This window comes from Mustelus asterias, chromosome 8 (genome assembly GCF_964213995.1).
Source record: "Mustelus asterias chromosome 8, sMusAst1.hap1.1, whole genome shotgun sequence".
NCBI classification, from domain to species: Eukaryota; Metazoa; Chordata; class Chondrichthyes; order Carcharhiniformes; family Triakidae; genus Mustelus; species Mustelus asterias.
Window position 1 is genome coordinate 97952093 of NC_135808.1, and position 21479 is coordinate 97973571.

At 43.1% G+C, this 21479-nt stretch overlaps 1 protein-coding gene across 1 annotated transcript in view; it reads right to left on the bottom strand.

The window, feature by feature from the left end:
- The window catches only part of faf1 (Fas (TNFRSF6) associated factor 1), a 305741-nt gene that overhangs the window by 259586 nt on the left and 24676 nt on the right, over positions 1 to 21479 (bottom strand). Inside the window, exons 5-6 of the mRNA XM_078218550.1 lie at positions 18107 to 18198; positions 15552 to 15655 (exon numbers count right to left, since the gene is read on the bottom strand). Of these exons, the coding sequence (XP_078074676.1) occupies positions 15552 to 15655; positions 18107 to 18198 (196 nt within the window). The remainder of the gene's footprint in view (positions 1 to 15551; positions 15656 to 18106; positions 18199 to 21479) is intronic.

Below are 21479 nucleotides of genomic sequence, written 5' to 3' on the forward strand. Positions count from 1 at the left end.
GCAAAGGTAGTAATCTCAGGATTGCTGCCTGTGCCACGGGAAGGTGAGGGCAGGAATGGAGTGAGGTGGAGGATGAATGTGTGGCTGAGGGACTGGTGCAGGGGGCAGGGATTCAGGTTCCTGGACCATTGGGACCTCTTCAGGGGCAGGTGTGACCTGTACACAAAAAACGGGTGGCACTTGAATCCCAAGGGGACCAATATCCTGGCAGGAAGGTTGGCTAAGGCTACTGGGGAGAGTTTAAACTAGATAGGTTGGGGGGAGGGGATCAAAATGAGGTGACTGAGAGTGAGGAAGGTAGCTCGCAAACAGAGAAGGGTTATAGGCAGTGCAAGACGGCGGATGGACAGGGAATAGAGAAGGGGAGAGCTCAGACCAAAGGATTGAGATGTGTTTACTTTAATGCCAGGAGTATAGTGAATAAAGGGGATGAGCTCAGAGCATGGATCGATGCCTGGAAGTATGATGTGGTGGCCATTACGGAGATTTGGATGTCTCAGGGACAGGACTGGATACTCCAGGTGCCGGGATTCAGATGTTTCAGGAAGGACAGGGAGGGAGACAAGCGAGGGGGTGGAGTGGCACTGCTGATCAGGGATAGTGTCACAGCTGTAGAGAAGGTGTATGCTGTGGAAGGATTGTCCACCGAGTCTCTGTGGGTGGAAGTTCAGAGTGGGAAGGGACCGGTCACTTTGCTGGGAGTTTTCTATAGGCCGCCCAATAGTAACAGGGAGGTGGAGGAGCAGATAGGGAAACAGATCCTGGAGAGTTGCAATAATAGCAGAGTTGTTGTGATGGGAGACTTTAATTTCCCAAACATAGATTGGAATATCCCTAGGGTAAGGGGATTGGGTGGGGAAGAGTTCGTTAGGTGTGTTCAGGAGGGTTTCCTGACACAGCATGTGGACAAGCCTACAAGAGGAGAGGCTGTACTTGATCTGATACTGACCAATGAACCTGGACAGGTGTCAGATCTCTGTGGGAGAGCATCTTGGGGATAGCGATCATAACTATCTCCTTTAGGCTTGCATTGGAAGATCAGGCAAGCTAGGAAAGTGTTTATATGGAGTAAGGGGAAATATGAAGACATTAAGACAGCAAATTAGAGTAGTAAATTGGAAGGAGGTATTCTCGGGGAAATGTACTGAAGAGAGGTGGCAGTTTTTCAAGGAATGTCTGTCTAGAGTTCTACAGGACAACATTCCGAGCAGACAGGAAGGTGTTGGTCAGTTAAAGGAACCGTGGTGCACGAAAGCTGTGCGGGACCTAGTCGAGAAGAAAAGGAAAGCGTACAAAAGGCTCAGAGAGCTTGGCAAAGATAGGGATTTAGAAGAGTATACGGCTTGTAGGAAGGGACTAAAGAAGGAAATTAGGAGAGCCAGAAGGGGTCACGAGAAGGCCCTGGCAGGTAGGATTAAGGAGAACCCTAAGGTGTTCTATAAATATGTGAAGAGTAAAAGGATGAGACATGACGGAATAGGGCCTATAAAAGGTGAAGGCGGGAAAGTCTGTACGGAACCAGTAGAAATGGCAGAGGTGCTTAATGAGTGTTTTGCCTCGGTTTTCACAGAGGAGAAGGACCTGGGTGGATGTACTGCGGGCGTGCGGTGGACTGAAAGGATTGAGTATGTGGATTTTAAGAAAGAGGTCGTGCTGGAATCTTTGAATGGCATCAAGATAGATAAGTCGCCAGGTCCGGATGGGATGTACCCCAGGTTACTGTGGGAGGCGAGGGAGGAGATTGCAGAGCCTCTGGCGATGATCTTTGCGTCGTCGATGGAGACGGGAGAGGTGCCGGAGGATTGCAGATGTGGTTCCTATTTTCAAGAAGGGGAATAGGGATCATAGAAATCATAGAAACCCTACAGTGCAGAAGGAGGCCATTCGGCCCATCGAGTCTGCACCAACCACAATCCCACCCAGGCCCTACCCCCACATATTTTACCCACTAATCCCTCTAACCTACGCATCCCAGGACTCTAAGGGGCAATTTTTTTAAACCTGGCCAATCAACCTAACCCGCACATCTTTGGACTGTGGGAGGAAACCGGAGCACCCAGAGGAAACCCACGCAGACACGAGGAGAATGTGCAAACTCCACACTGACAGTGACCCGAGCCGGGAATCGAACCCGGGACCCTGGAGCTGTGAAGCAGCAGTGCTAGCCACTGTGCTACCGTGCCGCCCTAATTACCTGGGATAGCCCAGGTAATTACCGACCGATGAGTCTAACCTCAGTGGTTGGTAAACTGATGGAGAAGATCCTGAGGGACAGGATATATGAGCATTTAGAGAGGTTTAGTATGCTCAAGAATACTCAGCATGGCTTTGTCGAGGGCAGATCGTGCCTTACGAGCCTGGTGGAGTCCTTTGAAAATGTGACTAAACACATTGACGAAGGGAAGGCGGTAGATGTGGTTTATATGGATTTTAGCAAGGCGTCGATAAGGTCCCCCATGCAAGGCTTCTAGAAAAAGTGAGAGGGCATGGGATCCAAGGGGCTGCTGCCCGGTGGATCCAGAACTGGCTTGCCCAAAGGAGGCAGAGAGTGGGTATAGATGGGTCTTTTTCTAATTGGAGGTCGGTCACCAGTGGTGTGCCCCAGGGATCCGTTCTGGGACCCTTGCTGTTTGTCATTTTCATAAATGACCTGGATGAGGAAGCGGAGGGATGGGTTGGTAAGTTTGCCGACGACACGAAGGTTGGTGGGGTTGTGGATAGTCTGGAGGGATGTCAGAAGTTACAGAGGGACATAGATAGGATGCAAGACTGGGCGGAGAAGTAGCAGATGGACTTCAACCCAGATAAATGAGTCATGGTCCATTTTGGTAGGACAAATGGGATGAAGGAGTACAATATAAAGGGAAAGACTCTTAGTACGGTAGAGAATCAGAAGGACCTTGGGGTCCGGGTCCATAGGACTCTAAAATCGGCCCCGCAGGTGGAGGAGGTAGTTAAGAAGGCGTATGGTGTGCTGGCCTTTATCAATTGAGGGATTGAGTTTAGGAGTCCGGGGATAATGATGCAGCTATACAAGACCCTCGTCAGACCCCACTTGGAGTACTGTGCTCAGTTCTGGTCACCTCACGATAGGAAGGATGTGGAAAAGATTGAAAGGGTGCAGAGGAGATTTACAAGGATGTTGCCTGGATTGGGTGGCATGCCTTATGAGGATAGGCTGAGGGAGCTCGGTCTTTTCTCCTAAGAGAGACGAAGGATGAGAGGAGACCTAATAGAGAGGTATAAGATGTTGAGGGGCATAGATCGGGTGGACTCTCAGAGGCTTTTTCCCAGGGTGGAAATGTCTGCTACGAGAGGACACAGGTTTAAGCTGCTGGGGGGTAGGTACAGGGGAGATGTTAGGGGTAAGTTTTTCACACAGAGGGTGGTGGGCGAGTGGAATTGGCTGCTGTCAGTGGTGGTGGAGGCGAACTCAATAGGGTCTTTTAAGAGACTCCTGGATGAGTACATGGAGCTTAATAGGATGGAGGGTTATAGGTAGGTCTTGAAGGTAGGGATGTGTTCGGCACAACTTGTGGGCCAAAGGGCCTGTTTGTGCTGTAGTTTTTCTATGTTTCTAAGATTCTGACTGTCAACTCTATCTTTGCCTCTCAAAATTTTATAGACTTCTATCAGGTCTCCGCTCAGCCTACGTGCTTCAGAGAAAACAGCCCTAGTTTGTCTGGCCTCCCCTACAGCTCATACCCTCTAATCCAGGCAGCATCCTCGTAAACCTCTTCTGCACTGTCCAAAGACTCCACATCCTTCCTGTAAACGTGGCAATCAGAATTGAACGTAATACTCTAAGTGCGGCCTAATCAGAGTTTTATAAAGCCGCAACCTGGCATCCTGAATCTTGTACTCAATGCCCCGAACAATAAAGGCAAGCATGCCAAACGCCTTCTTTCCCATTCTATCTGCTTGTGTGGCCACTTTCAGGGAGATATGGACTTGAACCACAAGATCCCTCACTGCTGTTCAGGGTCCTGCCATTAACAGTATACTTATCCTTAACATTTGATCCCCTAAAGTGTAACACCTCACACTTGCCCAAATTAAACTTTCTCGATGATTTTCCAAAAGATGAACACAGCTATCCTAACCACTCTGTCGATACACACTTCCTGGCCTCAATATCTTACATATCATGTTCTTATTACTTTTGTGGAAATACTATTCCTACCATCAAATTGCTATGTTCACTTTCTAACATAAACTGGTCACATTATCCAGATTGTAATGGCACCACACTACCTCACTTCTGTATCTTTCAGCTCTTTGTGCACCGAAAAGAAGTCCCTATACACAAACTTATCTATTCCTCCACCATCCAAATTGCCATAAGCTTTTCTATACAATCATAAACAATATAAAATCGAAGCATTAACTCAAATAATCTTAATTGCATGTCCGAATGCTATAGATCAATTATTCCCCCGCTCTATAATTCTACTTTTAAAAATTTATTTATGGGATGTGGACTTCAGTGGCTGGACCAGCATTTATTGCCTATCAGAAGATTGAAGTGGGCTGCCTTCTTGAACCACTGCAGTCCATGTGGTGCAGGTATACCCACAGTGTTGTCAGGGAGGGAGTTCCAGGATTTTGTCCCAGCGACAATGAAGGAACGGCGATATATTTCCAAGTCAGGATGGCGAATGGCTTCAAGGAGAACTTCCAAGTGGTGTGTTGCTTTATATCTGCTGCCCTTGTCCTCATAGATGGTAGCAGGCGTGGGTTTGGAAGGTGCTGTCTATGGAGACTTGGTGAGTTCCTGCAGTGCATCTTGTAAATAGTAAACACTGCTGCTACTGTGCGTTGGTAGTGGAGGTGTGAATGCTTGTGGATGAGGTGCCAATCAAGTGAATTGCTTGGCTCTGTATGGTGTCAAGTTTCTTGAGTGTTATTGGAGATGCGTCCATCCAGATAAGAGGATAGTATTCCATCACACTCCTGACATAAACCTTGTCGATGGTTGATAGGATTTGGGGAGTCACGAGGCAAGTTACTTGCCACAGAATTCCTAGCCTCTGACTTGTTCATGTAGCCACAGTATTTATATGGCTAGTCCAGTTAAGTTTCTGATCAATGGTGACCCCAAGGATGTTGATAGTGGGGGATTCAACAATGGTAATGCTACTGACTGTCAAAGGACGATGGTTAAATTCTTTTTTTTGGAGATGGCCATCACCTGGCACTTGTGTGGCAAAAGTGTTACTTGCTTCTTGTCAGCCCAAGTCTGGATAATGTCCGTGTCTCACTGTATTTGGACGTGGACTGCTTCAGTATCTGAGGAATCGCAAATGGTGCTGAACATTGTGCAGTCATCACCTATGCAATCACCAGCAAACATCCGCACTTCTGGTCTTATGGTGGAAGGTCATTGATAAAGCAGCTGAAGATGGTGGAGCCTAGGACACTAACCAGAGGAACTCCTGTAGGGATGTCTTGGAACGGAAATGATTTGACCTCCAACAACACACCACCTTCCTTTGTGCTAGGAATGACTCCAATCCCAGGTTCTCACTGACTCCAATTTTGTTAGGGTTCCTAAATGCCTCGACTATTACACCTGAATATTACTCATCATCATTACGGAAACCAACTCCCTTAGTACAACACCACAGAAAGCCAACTTTGAGAAATAGGATTGGATTTATCATCATCACAGGCATTAGTATACAGTAAGTATTGTTTCTTGCGCGTTATACAGACAAGCATACTATACACAGAGAAGGAAAGGAGAGAGTGCAGAATGTAGTGTTACAGTCATAGCTAGGATGTAGAGAAAGATCAACTTAATATGAGTTAGGTACATTCAAAACAGCACGGTAGCACAGTGGTTAGCACTGCTGCTTCACAGCTCCAGGGACCTGGGTTCGATTCCCGGCTTGGGTCACTGTCTGTGTGGAGTTTGCACGTTCTCCTCGTGTCTGCGTGGGTTTCCTCCGGGTGCTCCGGTTTCCTCCCACAGTTCAAAGATGTGCGGGTTAGGTTGATTGGCCATGCTAAAATTGCCCCTTAGTGTCCTGAGATATGTAGGTTAGAGGGATTAGCGGGTAAATGTGTAGGGATATGGGGGTAGGGCCTGGGTGGGATTGTGGTCGGTGCAGACTCGATGGGCCAAATGGCCTGTTTCTGCACTGTAGAGTTTCTATGATTTCTATGAAAAGTCTGGTGGCAGCAGGGAAGAAGCTGTTCTTGAGTCAGTTGGTACGAAATCTCAGACTTTTGTATCTTTTCCCCGACGGAAGAACACGGAAGAGAGCATGTTCAGGGTGCGGGGGGTCCTTAATTATGCTGGCTGCTTTTCCAAAGCAGTGGGAAATGTAGACCGAGTCAATGGATCGGAGGCTAGTTTGTATGATGGGCTGGGCTTTGTTCATAACGCTTTGTAGTTTGTGATCTTGGACAGAGCAGGAGCCATACCAAGCTGTGATACAACCAGAAAGAATGCTTTCTGTGGTGCATCTGTAAAAGTTGGAGAGAGTCATAGCGGAAGGAAGTAAAGGTGTTGGTGGGCTTTAACAGTAGCATGGAGGGACTGGGACAGGTTGGTGGTGATCTGGACACCTAGAAACTTGAAGCTCTCGACCATTTCCACTTCATCCCCGTGATGTAGGCAGGGGCATGTCCTCCACTACGCTTCCTGAAGTGGATGACAATCTCCTTCATTTTGCTGACATTGAGGGAGAGATTATTGTTGTTGCACCAGTTCACCAGATTCTCTATCTCTTTCCTATATTCCATCTCATCACTGTTTGAGATCCGAACTGATAGCATAATGGTAATGTTACTGTTAGTAACCTAGAAGCCTGAACGAATGTTCCAGAGAAACAAGTTCAAATCCCTCCATGACAGCTGAAGAATTTGAATCCAGTTAATAAATATTAAATAAAATGTATGATCATGAAACTACAAGATTGTCATAAAAAGCCATCTGGTCAATAACTCCATTTCTTAACAGGTCAATAATTTGACTTCAATTCAGGGGCTTCAACTTTAGTTAACTTATGTAGAAACCATTAAACTAATAAAAACAACCTTTCTTCTTTGCTCGTCTTCTCTTCAGCTTCATAAGGCAAACCCTCCATTATTTTGGAAAGATAATAATGACCAGCCAATTTGTTGTAACTCACTTTGATTTTAGTGAGTTCATGCTGCTCCAAATCAGTAGTCAGGAATGACAAATTCCAGCACCCAGAATATTAAACCGGGCAGAAAGAGATTGAAGTAACTGCAATAAAACCAAGATCACAAAAATACCTTCTAGTATCCTTTCATTCTAATATATCACATAATCATGGTAATATTTTACAATGATGACCTCAATCACAAGTAAACTTCACCAAACTAGTCATTCAATCAGGCCCACTACAAACAAATTTTGCTTGGGAGCATTTATCGATGACCACGAAAAACAGCAGAAAAGTACACACTGAAATATTTTATTATTAAACAATAAGAAAACAGATCAATCATTATTCAAAATATACAAAAATTTGAATGAGTAGTAGGCCACTCAGCCCCTCGAGCTTGCTCCACCATTCAATAAGTTCACGGCAGATCTATGTTTAATCTCAATTTCAAAACAATGTCGAAGGTGACTCATTTAATAAACATCCTTCAATTAAAGAAAAACATTCTAGCTGCCTTCGACACAGTGGCACAGTGGTTAGCACTGCTGACTCACAACGCCAGGGATCCAATTGAGATTCCAGCCTTGGGTCACTGTCTGTGTTGAGTTTGCACATTCTCCTCGTGACTGCGTGGGTTTCCTCCAGGTTCCTCCCACATTCCCAAGATGTGGGGTTTAGGTTGAATGTCTTTGCTAAATTGCCCTTTGGTGTCAGGGGACTAGCAGGGTCAATACATGGGGTTACAGGGATAGGACTTGGGTGGGTTGGCGGTGCAGACTTGATGGGCCGAATGGCCTCCTTCTGCATTGTAGGGATTCTATGATTCTAAGAAACGTGAAGAACGGAAACTGATTGGGTAACAGTAACCCTGAACTTGTCTCATTTCAGTTAAAGTCAATGAAATAAAAGGTTGTAAGCATCAGTTAAAATCTATACCAGATTTAATCATAATATTCACTTGATGCACAAAATGCTGCTGCAATGCTCCAGTACAATGTATTAAGTTAGGACATTGGAGTTCGGCTCAGTGGGGGAGCATTTGGTAAACAGAGCTCACAGCGGTACAGTGGTTAGCACTGCTGCCTTACAACGCCAGGGACCCAGAACAAAGAACAAAGAACAGTACAGCACAGGGAACAGGCCCTTCGGCCCTCCAAGCCTGTGCCACTCCTTGGTCCTACTAGACCAATCGTTTGTATCCCTCCATTCCCAGGCTGCTCATGTGACTATCCAGGTAAGTCTTAAACGATGTCAGCGTGCCTGCCTCCACCACCCTACTTGGCAGCGCATTCCAGGCCCCCACCACCCTCTGTGTAAAAAACGTCCCTCTGATATCTGAGTTATACTTCGCCCCTCTCACCTTGAGCCCGTGACCCCTCGTGATCGTCACTTCTGATCTGGGAAAAAGCTTCCCACTGTTCACCCTATCTATCCCCTTCACAATCTTGTACACCTCTATTAGATCTCCCCTCATTCTCCGTCTTTCCAGGGAGAAGAACCCCAGTTTACCCAATCTCTCCTCATAGCTAAGACCCTCCATACCAGGCAACGTCCTGGTAAACCTTCTCTGCACTCTCTCTAACGCCTCCACGTCCTTCTGGTAGTGCGGCGACCAGAACTGGACGCATTACTCCAAATGTGGCCTAACCAGCGTTCTATACAGCTGCATCATCAGACTCCAGCTTTTATACTCTATACCCCGTCCTATAAAGGCAAGCATACCATATGCCTTCTTCACCACCTTCTCCACCTGTGTTGCCACCTTCAAGGATTTGTGGACTTGCACACCTCTATACTCCTGATGACTCTGCCATTTATTGTATAACTCCTCCCTACATTATTTCTTCCAAAATGCATCACTTCGCATTTATCCGGATTAAACTCCATCTGCCACCTCTCCGCCCAATTTTCCAGCCTATCTATATCCTGCTGTATTGCCCGACAATGCTCTTCGCTATCCGCAAGTCCAGCCATCTTCGTGTCATCCGCAAACTTGCTGATTACACCAGTTACACCTTCTTCCAAATCATTTATATATATCACAAATAGCAGAGGTCCCAGTACAGAGCCCTGCGGAACACCACTGGTCACAGACCTCCAGCCGGAAAAAGACCCTTCGACCACTACCCTCTGTCTCCTATGGCCAAGCCAGTTCTCCACCCATCTAGCCACTTCTCCTTGTATCCCATGAGCCTTAACCTTCTTAACCAACCTGCCATGTGGGACTTTGTCAAATGCCTTACTGAAATCCATATAGACGACATCCACGGCCCTTCCTTCATCAACCGTTTTTGTCACTTCCTCAAAAAACTCCACCAAATTTGTAAGGCACGACCTCCCTCTTACAAAACCATGCTGTCTGTCACTAATGAGATTGTTCCGTTCTAAATGCACGTACATCCTATCTCTAAGAATCCTCTCCAACAACTTCCCTACCACGGACGTCAAGCTCACCGGCCTATAATTTCCTGGGTTATCCCTGCTACCCTTCTTAAACAACGGGACCACATTCGCTATCCTCCAATCCAGGTTCAATTCCGGCTGCAGGTGACTGTGTGGAGTTTGCACATTCTCCCTGTGTCTGCATGGGTTTCCTCTGGGTGCTCCATTTTCCTCCCACACTCCGAAGATGTGCGTGTTAGTTGGATTGGCCATGCTAAATTGCCCCTTAGTGTCACGGGCACAAGTGGGGTAAATAGACGGGTTACAGGGATAGGGCCTGGTGGGATTGTTGGCAGTGCCATCTCGATAGGTCAAATGGCCTCCTCCTGCACTGTAGGGATTATATATCAGGTTTAAAATAGTTATGGAACATAAGGAATAGGAGCAGGAATAAACCATAAGGCCCCAAACATGCTCCATGGTTCAGCCCGATCATGGCACCTCCACCTCTTGCCTGCTCCCATATCCCTTGATTCCCTGAGACACAAAAATCTGACTCAGCCTCGAAAATATTCAATGATGGAGCAATGATGTTTGTGCACACGCACACACCCCCTCCCTTGTGTGCGTACACCTCTCTCTCTCTCATGCGCATGCACTTATCCACCCCCTCTCCTGCATGCACACACCTACACCCCTCTTCCTCACACTCCAAGCCCATTCCGGCCCCCCATTCCAGACACCGGCTCGGAATTCTATTCTGAGGCCTGCTCTTCTCATCACTCCTCTGTCCGCGCACACCTTGATAAGCAGAAGAGTTGCCAGCTGTTCCCAGCTTGTCCAATCAGAGGCTGAATTTTCCAGAAGTCAGCCTCTGTTTGGAGAAGCAATTCTGCAGCATTTTTCAAATGTTATAAATGAACCGTCTTGTTTCCATGGACCCACGTTTGGGAACCCCTGCATTAGATCATTTTGATTTGTCACAGGTTTCAGTCGCTAGTATAGCATTTTATGGAAAAACGCTATACATGCCTACAAACATCACTATTAGCTTCTCCATGCCCCGTCTTATGGCAAAAGTAACATGTTGATCCCCTTGAATCACACCCGTCATTCTCCCCTTGTCTGCGTGGGTTTCCTCTGGGTGCTCCGGTTTCCTCCCACAGTCCAAAAATGTGCAGGTTAGGTTGATTGCCCATGCTAAATTGCCCTTTAGTGTCCCGGGATTTATAGGTTAGAGGGATTAGCAGGGTAAATATGTACGGTTGCAGGGATAGGGCCTGGGTGGGATTGTTGTCGGTGTAGACTCGATGGGCCGAATGGCCTCCTTCTGCACTGTATGAATTCTATGATTGTCTTTGTTTGCTACTCTGAGAAGCATGAGTCATTTAATTTCTGCTAATTCCCCTCATGATAATTAGTGTTCTGTTCATTATCACTTCTCTCACCTCTCTAGCTTCTCTTTGGGTTTGCAAACAAAAGTTTACTGCCACTCAAGTGTTTGTAGATTGTGACAGCAGCAGCCTCTCACATCTTCAAATCTTTGCAGTCTTCTAGGTGGAACTTTATTCCTGAAGGAACGTTTTTTAAAATTCGCCCATCAACAATACCTGAAGTTTGCAAAATCTTCCTCAAGTTTCATAACTCTATATCATCGATCAAATACCATTTCTTTTTCTATAGCAAATGCCACAAAGGCCTGATCCGGTCTCTTCAACAGATTGCTAAACATTTGTTTGTACTTTTCTGGAACCAACTCATATGATTTAAGCATATCAGTCTTCACCATATTATAATCAGCAAACTGCTCACCTGAAAGGGTTGAATACCTCAAATGGTTTCCATACCAAAGACTAACTAAACTGTCTACATCTGTCTAGATTATAACTTTGTAGCAATTTTTACAAACCAGAAAATACATTTCAACTTCTTTTGCACTGAATTTTGGCAGTAAGTGAATATTCCTTATGAACTCAACCAGGAGTTACAGCTAACTCATCAAGTTTCCCTGTTTGAATAATCAAAGCCCTTCTCTGTCCAGTTCAAACTTTCTAGCTTCCCTCTAACTTTGCAATTTAAGGTTTGTCTTTTGTTCCCTGTGGAATTCTAATTCATGTTTATACATCACTATTTTGAGATCTTAAGTCATTTCTCTTCAAATTCTGTTGGCTTCATTTGAAATCAAATCTTTCTAATTCAACCTGTGTTTTAACTGGGCAAGTCTTTTTTTCCCTCCAGGTTCAGATGTTAAGTCAATAATTCAACAATTTCTACCTTTTTAGCACCCACTTTTGAATCTATTTTCACCCTCTCTGATATTGTCTTCAAATTAACCTTGGTTAACTATTACAAGGCACTCAAAGACTTTCTCAAAGAATGCTTCTGCAATAGGCATTGCCATGTCAACTATTCAATAGTATAGCAAGTCACTGTGAAATCTTGTTTGCTGGCAAATCCCAGTGCACTTACAAGTCATAGAAACATAACATCTTATTATCATACAGAGCAGAAGAGGCCCTTTGGCCCATCGAGTTTGCACCAACACGTGAAAAACATTTAACCTCCCACCTAATCCCATTTACCAGCACTTGGTTCACAGTCTTGAATGTTGACGTGCCAAGTACTCATCCAGGTATTTCAAAGAATGTGAAGCAACTCACCTCTACCACCTTCCTAGGCAGCACATTGCAGATTGTCACCTCCCTCTGGGTAAAAAAGCTTTTCCTAGAATTGTCCCTTTAACCTCCTGCCCCTCACCTTGAACGTGTGTCCACTAATGACTGACCTTTCAACTAAAGGGAACAGCTGCTCCCTATCCACTCTGTCCATGCCCCTGATAATCTTGTACACCTCGATCAGGTAGCCCGTCAGTCTTCTCTGCTCCAATGAAAACAACCCAAGCCTATCCAACCTCTCTTCATAAATGTTCCATCCCAGATAGCATCCTGGTGAATATCCTCTGCACCCCTCCAGAGCAATCACATCCTTCCTATAGTGTGGCGAGCAGAACTGCACAGTATCCCAGCTGTGGTCTCACCAATGTTCGATAGAACTCCAACGTGACTTCCCTGCTTTTGTCATCTATGCCTCGATCGATAAAGGCTAGTGTCCCATATGCCTTTTTCACCACCCTACTAACATGCGCTGCCGCCATCTTCAGAGATCTATGGACAAACACATCGAGGCCTCTTTGTTCCACAGAACTTCCTAGCGTCATGCTGTTCATTGAATACTTCCTTGTCAAATTACTCCTTCCAAAGTGTATCACCTCACCCTTTTCAGGGTTAAATTTCATCTGACACTTATCTGTCCATTTGACCATCCCGTGTATATCTTCTTGTAGCCCAAGACACTCAGCCTCAACTACCTGGCCAGTTTTTGTGTCATCTACAAACTTACTAATCCTACCCCCACATAGTCATCTATGTCATTTATATAAAATGACTAATAATGAGACCCAGCACAATTCCTGTGGTTCGCCACTGGCTTCCAGTTACTAACCACTCCATCTGACGAAGGAGCATTGCTCCGAAAGCTTATGGTATTTGCTACCAAATAAACCTGTTGGACTTTAACCAGTCCAACGCCAGCATCTCCACATCATTCCAGTTACTAAAGCAGCCTTCTGTCATCATCTTCTGTCTCATACAACAGAGCAAACTTTGAATCCACTTTATCAAATTACCCTGTATCTCAGACCCATTTGCCTTCTTTATACGTCTCCCACGTGGGACCTTGTCAAAGGATTTGCTGAAATCCATATAAACTACATCAACTGCACAACCCTCATCTACACATCTAGTCACCACCTCAAAAAATTCAGTCAAATTTGTTAGTCATGACCTCCCTCTGACAAAGTCATGCTGACTATCCCTAATCAAGCATCGCCTTGAATTTTCTCCAATAGTTTTACTACCTCTGACGTGAGACTCACTGGTCTGTAGTTCCCGGCTTTTCTCTACAACTCTTCACAAATAGAGGAACCACATTAACTATTCTCCAGTCCTCTGGCACCTCCCCTGTGGGCAGAGAGGAATAAAAAATTTGGGTCAGAGCCCTGCAATTTCCTCCCTTGCCTCCACAGAAGCCTGGGACAGAAGTCATCCGGACCTGGGGATTTGCCCACTTTTAAACCTGCCAATACCTCCTACACCTTGTCCTACCCTATTTCAATTTACTCAAGAACCTTGCAGTCTCTTTCCCTGAATCGCACACCATAATCCTCATTCGCTTGGGTGAAGACAGATGTGAAGCATTCGTTCAGCACTCGACCAATGTCCTCTGGCTCCACCCACAGATTGCCCCCTTGGTCCTCAATGGGCCCTACTCTCTCCCTGGTTACCTTTTTCCTATTGATATACTTATGGAATATATTTGGATTTCCCTACCTTTACCAGTCAGAGCTTTCTCATATCCCACCTTTGCTTTCATAAATACTTTCCTATGCTCCACCTTGCACTTCCTGTACTCCACTAATTTGCTCCCCTTGTAGTTGCTGAAAGCCTTTCTTTTCCTTCTCATCTCAGCCTGAGGATTTGAAATTCTGCAGAAACACCTATTCAAATTGTTACAATCTTCATAATGACCAACAACTTCTAAAAAGGGATTCAAACTCCCAGTGAATGACTAAAAAGATCATATGGCAAGAGTTCAAGTTTTAAGATGTTTACAAAGCAAAAACAACATTGAATAAACACTTTTTCAGTAGGCAACTCTAAACTAAAGTTCCCTCCCCTCTAACTTTTAAAAGTACCAAAAATTCTCCCAGACTGGTTAGCTCAGAAAGTTAGAGTGCTGTGCTTAATAGCACTGACACTGGGGATTCACAGTCCCTTTATCAGCTGAAGCAATTGCTGGGACCTACTGCCCCATCATGATATCGCGCATCATTGACTCATGCTTAGTTATGTGCTATCTGTTGAAGATGCTACTTGAAGAGAGAATGAACAGCACTGAAAAAATTATTAGCTGCAGTGGGCCAGGCTGACTTCAAGTGCAATGTCCAAATGACAAACCAAAACATCGTAAACCTCCCTCAGTCCCCAACAGAACATAACTTTGCTCAGCAACTATAAATTTTACCAAAGCACCACCATTGAAAGAAGAAAAACTATATATTTACTTACTTTTTGATCAACTCCACTCACAATTATTATCTGTACAGTTTATGCCTAATTGTCAGTGTATACTTGAAGTTCTATGGAAGGACTCTTGTTCATCATAAAATACAAAGATGCAGGCCTTTGAGCCTTTGTTGCACTGACGTAAGGATCTAAGTAATTCTTGATTCAAACCAATATATTTAAAAATAGCTGAATATAGATATAGTAATAAACACAATGTGGAATTTTGTCAGCCTTTACCTGAACATTAACCTATCTTTTCAGATGTTGTGTATTTCCAATAATGAAGACAAAAGTCTCCATGAAGCCACATATGTTTTATCTCAAGTCTTTTCATTTTTCTTCCTCTTAGTGGTTATATCAAATTATTTAGGAAATTTACGAGCGGTACAATAAATTTTTGACATAATATATTGCTTGTTAATGCACTCACTGCAAATTTTAAAATCATTTTAGACAAGATAATCTTACAGCATAGCTGCAGACCTCCCTCCCATCTAGATTCAATGAGGCTGAATTTCTGCAATCTTTCGCCTGCTCGTCCACCATAGCTGTCGGAACACCTACGGACACCCTGGAAAAATAGCAAACAGTAACAATGAAGCTTTTCCAGGGTTTCCGTGGCTCTTACACTGGCATTGCGACAAATGGGAGAATCCCACAAAAATATAACCCCCAAATCCAAGCCTTACTTTGCATTCTAATCTTTGTTGATTGGTCTGAATTAAATTTGCTACTATTCACACTAAGTCAGACAGATCACATGGAAATTAAGTGTTCCCAATCAATTATTGTACTCCCACCAGTCAACTGGATAGCATCAACATAGTCAAACAAATCAATGCCAAAGTAAAGTTATCAGGCACTCTATAAACACACGAAAAATGAAACAACTTTGACAGCTTACCTAGACTGACTTGTTGCTGGTCCATCTGATCCTGGTTGAACTATGTCAGGTGTGAGAACATAAAGACTATTATTCTTCGGCAAGTGAAGAGACCTCAGAATAGTCTACAGTTGGGGAGAAAAACAAGAGATCAAGTTAAATCTCAAGGATTTAAAACAGATCAAAACAATCACAATAATGCGACAAAAAAACTGTTATCAATTATGCTTGCAACCCAGGAGGTTAAGTCCTTGAAACACAATCTAAACAGTACCCAAAGTGTCTGGTTAGCTTGGTTCCCGACTCAATAACACAAACTTTAAATGCTATGAATCCTGTCAATAGAATACATGCATATCAAAATGAATAAAGATATAAATTAGTTGTGTTGTTTTTACTTGTACCACCTCAGTCTTTGTAGTTTACTCCCAAATAAAGACTGAGAAAGGATCTGAAGTAACAGTTCTAATAAATGTTAGTCTCCCACAGTACATTATCACAGCTATGATTCATTCTCCAATGAAGTTAAAAATGAAAGTTACTTTATGTACGTGATGACAATTATATAAATGCATTATATAATGATTGCTAGTCTAAAATGCCATGAACAGCCTAACAAACCTTCTATTATCCTGATACATGATGTAATGATAAGGGAATTGTTGCGTAATCATAGAAATCAGTTTCCAATAAGTCTTGTTACAATCCCAGCTAATGTTACTATTGGGCAAGTCAGATCCCAGAGTGAAACCTGGCTTGACAGATCCTCACTTCTTGTTTTTTGTTTAGAAACTTGGAAGCAGCTGCTGAACAGAGCCACAGAGATTGCTGATGTACTTTTAACGAAAGAAGAAAACATTTAAACAAGAAAAGGTTAACTATGTTTGTTGCTGATAGGTTCACTAGTGAACAGCAAATCTGGGAGAGGAACAAGCTATAATTAGAGGAACAGTCCACTGCAGAAATCGCCAAACTCACTAGCTCATCCTTAGCATTTGAGGATTAGTTGATAGTATGCATGGTAGTGCTGATTACTACCTTTCTAAAGGGTCTCTGTAAATGGTGAATTTGTTATTTTGGAATTGGCTTCAGGATATGTGATGTGAGCATTTCTGGGAAAAAGAACAGCATTTGTTGCTCATCTCTAAATGTCCTTGAGACAGTGACATGAAACGAACTTCTTGAAGTGTTGCAGTTCATCCAGTGTAGGTATATCCACAGTGCTATTTGGAAGTGAGTCCCAGGTTTTTCCCAGCAATAGTGAAGGAACAGTGGTATAGTTTCAAGTCAGGCTGGTGTGCAGCTTGAATTAGGACTTGCAGGTAGTGATGTTCCCATCAATCTGCTGTCCTTGTCTATCCAGGTAGTAGAGGTGACAGGTTGGAAGGTGCTGTCAAATGAAGCTTGGCGAGTTGCTGCAGTGCACCTTGTTTATGGTACACACTGCTGTCACGGTGCGCAGGTAAAGGAGAGAGAATGAAGGTGCTTAATTTTTTATGTTTATCTCTGTCACTTTCTTTCCATGCCTCTTGCTTTCTCCTTCATGCACCATAACAAATTTTAACATTCTAATTACTCACTTTAAATATCCTTGATCGCATAGGCTGGACTTATATTTGTCAAATTGTCTACAATTCCTGGGCTTGTAGAAAATCTCAATTATTTATTTAGCTAGTACAATTCGGAAGAGGCAATGGCATAGTGGTATTGTCACTGGATTCGTAATCTGGGGGCCCAGGTTCATATCCCCCCACAGCAGATGGTGAAATTAGAATTCAATAAAAATCTGGAAATAAAAGTCTAACGATGACCATGAAACCATTATTGACTGTCATAAAAAAACCCATCTGGTTTACGAACGTCCTTTAGAGAAGGAAATCTGCCATCCTCACCTGGTCTGGCCTACATGTGACTCCAGATTCACAGCAATGTGGTCAACTCTTAAATGTTCTCTGAAATGGCTGAGCAAGCCACTCAGTTCATGAGTAATCAGGGATGAGTAACTAATGCTGGCCCAGCCACTGTCAATCATATCCAATGAATCAAAAAAAATTAAAAACATATTTTCCAGGCAAAATTTCTGAAGTGCAGAAAGGTAAAAACAGATTTTGCATGTACAAAGATCATCAACAAAGCAAGAAAGTGTTGATAGCTTGCATGTGACGTTATCCAAATGCAAGTATTTGCATTATTATTTGGTTAATGGATTTCTTCTACAAAAATTCTCAAAGATGGATTGTGGTGAAAATATGGTTAAAACTCTGCAGTACTGTGACACAGCATCTTCTCATCATCAAATTACAAACATCTCAGATCAGAAAGGTAAATCTAAAATTCTGCTGGTGGCAGCATCTTGACCACTATTGAAGTAATTGAATTTTTAAAAGCATCTCAGAAAGTACTAATAGGCATTTGATGTTAATCTGTCAAGTATTGGTAACTAGCTACTATCTACTGAGACATCAAGTAATTTCAACTTTGCTTTCTAGCAATGCATTTACAGGGAATAGAAGTTGTTTTAGTCACCATCTAGAAATCAATTCCAACAGAAGTTTAATATGACAACAAAAACTTACACTGTCGCTTACATCAGTTGACTTCCAACCTTTTAACTGCATTTGAGATAAAGGAATTTGTAGCTCATTTTCTAAAATTTGCTTGATAGCACCTGTAAGATTAAAAAACTTCATTAATTCTGTTAATTTCAGCATGTTTGCCAATTACATGGCAATATCACAATTACTTAAACAAAACACCCCTTACCATGCAAACACCATTGTATACATACTTGTGGTTATAAAACAAGACTCAAAATTTCCAATTAACAAACAAGTCATAGATGATGGTTTCTGCAGCAGATGAGCTATGGTACAGATGGATGATGTTATGGAGGTAGAAAGTTGTGGCCCTTCTGAAAATAACGATATGGTGTTGAAAACTCAGTTCGGTTGCCAAAATTTTAAACTATCTGGTTCAGCCCAAAACACAAACTGAGGAAGGGGATAGAGCTGGGTGACAACAGCTTCAATCTTCTCAATGTTTGGCTCAAAATTATACCTTATTCAAGACTAGATTTTGGACCTCCAGACTGACAGCCATGTGGTAGTTGAGGGGCAACTTTGGGGTGTCATCAGTTAAGTCTAGAAGCCTACCCTGTATCTGCAAAGGTGTTACCAAGTAGAAGCATTTCAATGAGTAAGAGGTGGCGGCCAAGGATGGTTACTTCGAGAACTCCTGAGGCACTGGTGCACAGCTTGGAAGAGAAATAAGGATGACAAATGTTCTTGCAATAACAAGATATCCAAGACTGGAACTAAGAGATGAAATCCCACCGAGTAGATAACAGATTAGTGATTTTGAGAAAGCTGGTGTGGCTAAAATGTCTTAAAAGCTGTAGAGAGGTTTATATTTACAATGAGACATAATCCACCATAATTACAGTCAGAAAAAAAAAGCTATTCCTAACTTTGGTTAAGTTTTTCAATCACTGTAATTCCAGACACCAAATAGGAGCAGTTACACATGTCCACATGGCACCAGCTCACTCCACCGACACAGGCATCATTTCTCCCTTCACTGATAACATTGTTGCGTGCCCATTAACTGCCTACCATGTGCCTCCACTCTCCCAAGTGCTCGGTGTCTCCAATTTGCTACCGCCCTGCTGAACCCTCGGTGCCTCTCGCTTGCGGTCCCTCTTATGAGCCCTTGCTGCATACCACTTGCAACGAAGGCAGCAAAGTAAGTGTTTTTTTATTTGAAGTTTACTTATTAGTGTCACAAGTAGGCTTGTGACACAATGAAGTAACTGTGAAAATCCCCTAGACGCTACACTCAGGAACCTGTTTGGGTACACCGAGGGAGAATTTACCATGGCCAATTCACCTAACCCGCACATCTTTGGACTGTGGGAGGAAACTGGAGCACCCAGAAGAAACTCATGCAGACAAGGGGAAAACGTGCAAACTCCACACAGACAGTGACCCAAGCTGGGAATCAAACCCGGGCCCCTGGCGCTGTGAGGCAGCAGTGCTAAACACTGCGCCACTGTGCCGTGACAATGTAATCCATGAGTTCCTTTCACTTGTTAGAGGTGGTGTTGAAGGGGGCAGGAGAGTTGGGTTCAATGAGATGATTGATACTGCGGAGGTGGGGGAGAGAAATGCATGGCTGAAATTGTAGTAGTGTCTTTTTACATTTTTCTCTTATTTGAACGCAAATTGTTTTGCTTTTAATGTCTGAGTTTTAACACAAATAAAATACAACAAGAATTTAAAATACATTTGTGATGATACTGTTTAAAGTTTATTTATGAGTGTCACAAGTAGGCTTACATTAACACATCACTGTTACTGTGAAAATCCCCTAGTCGTCACACTCCGCTGCATGAGGGAGAATTTAGCATGGCCAATGCACCCAGCCAGCATGTCTTTCAGACTGTGGGAGGAAGCTGGAGCACCCGGAGGACATGGGGGGAATGTGCAAACACCATACAGTCAGTGACCCAAGCCAGGAATCAAACCCGGGACCCTGGTGCTGGGCAGCAGTATTAACCACTGAACCACTATTTTGATATGTTTTAAGTGCAAGGTGGGGCTGCTTTAAGAAGCAGTGTTTTGTTACAAGAATTGAGTTGTCTGGTAAGCCATGTAGTTCAAGTGTGGAGAATGCAGGATAATAACTGATTTTAGCTAGGGATATGTAACTTTGTAGAGTTAATGGACCTTTTGTTTATTTAAGTTATCCTGAAATTTTAGACTAGCTATGCTGAGTCATTCACATATTTGATTAGTTGATTGCCAGGAACAGAATCATTTGATTAATGGGAGGAGCTAAACTTGCAGGGGAAAAAAACAACAAAATTTCATTGCCATTTTAAAATATAGCAGTTGCTGCCTTGGCTGCCAGAATAAAGCAGTCTCTCTCTCTCCTCCCAAAGGCTTTCTGAAAGCTCCAAGCCTAGTGACCCAAATATGTCTGTGTTTTGCCAACTAATTTCAAAGATGGGTTTAAGTCTATAAGAGAAATATTGCTTTCTTGAAACTCAGTGATAGGTTAACAGTTAAGAAGTGGGTTTTGTCATGTTTACCTGTTGTTCAATTGTGAAAAATTAAGCTAATTCATTTATTATTAGATTGTGTTAAGTAAGATTTGTTTTGATAAAAGTTTCCTAGTGTGTCAGCAGGATCGCGCCTGGAGTGAAACATCTTGTCCTCATACTAATGCCAAAATAGAAAGTTGTCGGGGTCTAGTCTGGCTTCATAATATACTGTGGGGTTTTTTTTTTAAATCATCAAGTGGAAAAGAAACAAACCTAACCAAATTCAAAGTGGAAGGATTCATTTATAACACGTATAACTTGCTGCAAAAATAATTTCATTAGGAAAATCACCTTAGAAAAACCTGTGTCCTAATTAACATTTTGTATCATTTCAAGCAGGTATTTCCACTGCTAATTGTTAGTCTAATCAACACTTCTTTCATATTGGAATAAAGATTTGGGAGAAAGTGGAGCTTAAGTTCAGCAAGTCCAGGCACATCATCTGGGAGTTGCAAACACAGATGTATGTTGGCAGTTCAAATCCTCTATATTTTCAACTGGCAGATTGATATTTCAGGGAATTCTCAAACTTAAGCCACAGGTTTCTCAGACAGAAGTCATAGAACATGTATTGTACAGCAAAAACTTGATACTTCGTTGCCGTCCAGGAAACTGATGACTAGGAGATTGATGACGAGGAAGTCATAACAATACCCATTAATCTTCCATATACAATTATGCATGTCACACTGAGAAATCTGGCTAACTCTCTTTTGAATACTTACAGCAGATAATCAATACATATGCCACAACACATTCCAGAAGTTGATGCTCCTCTGTAAAAAAAAAGCCTCCTAACCTTGTTCTACATTATGTCATTTATATTTATGTCACCTTGTCCTCTCCAA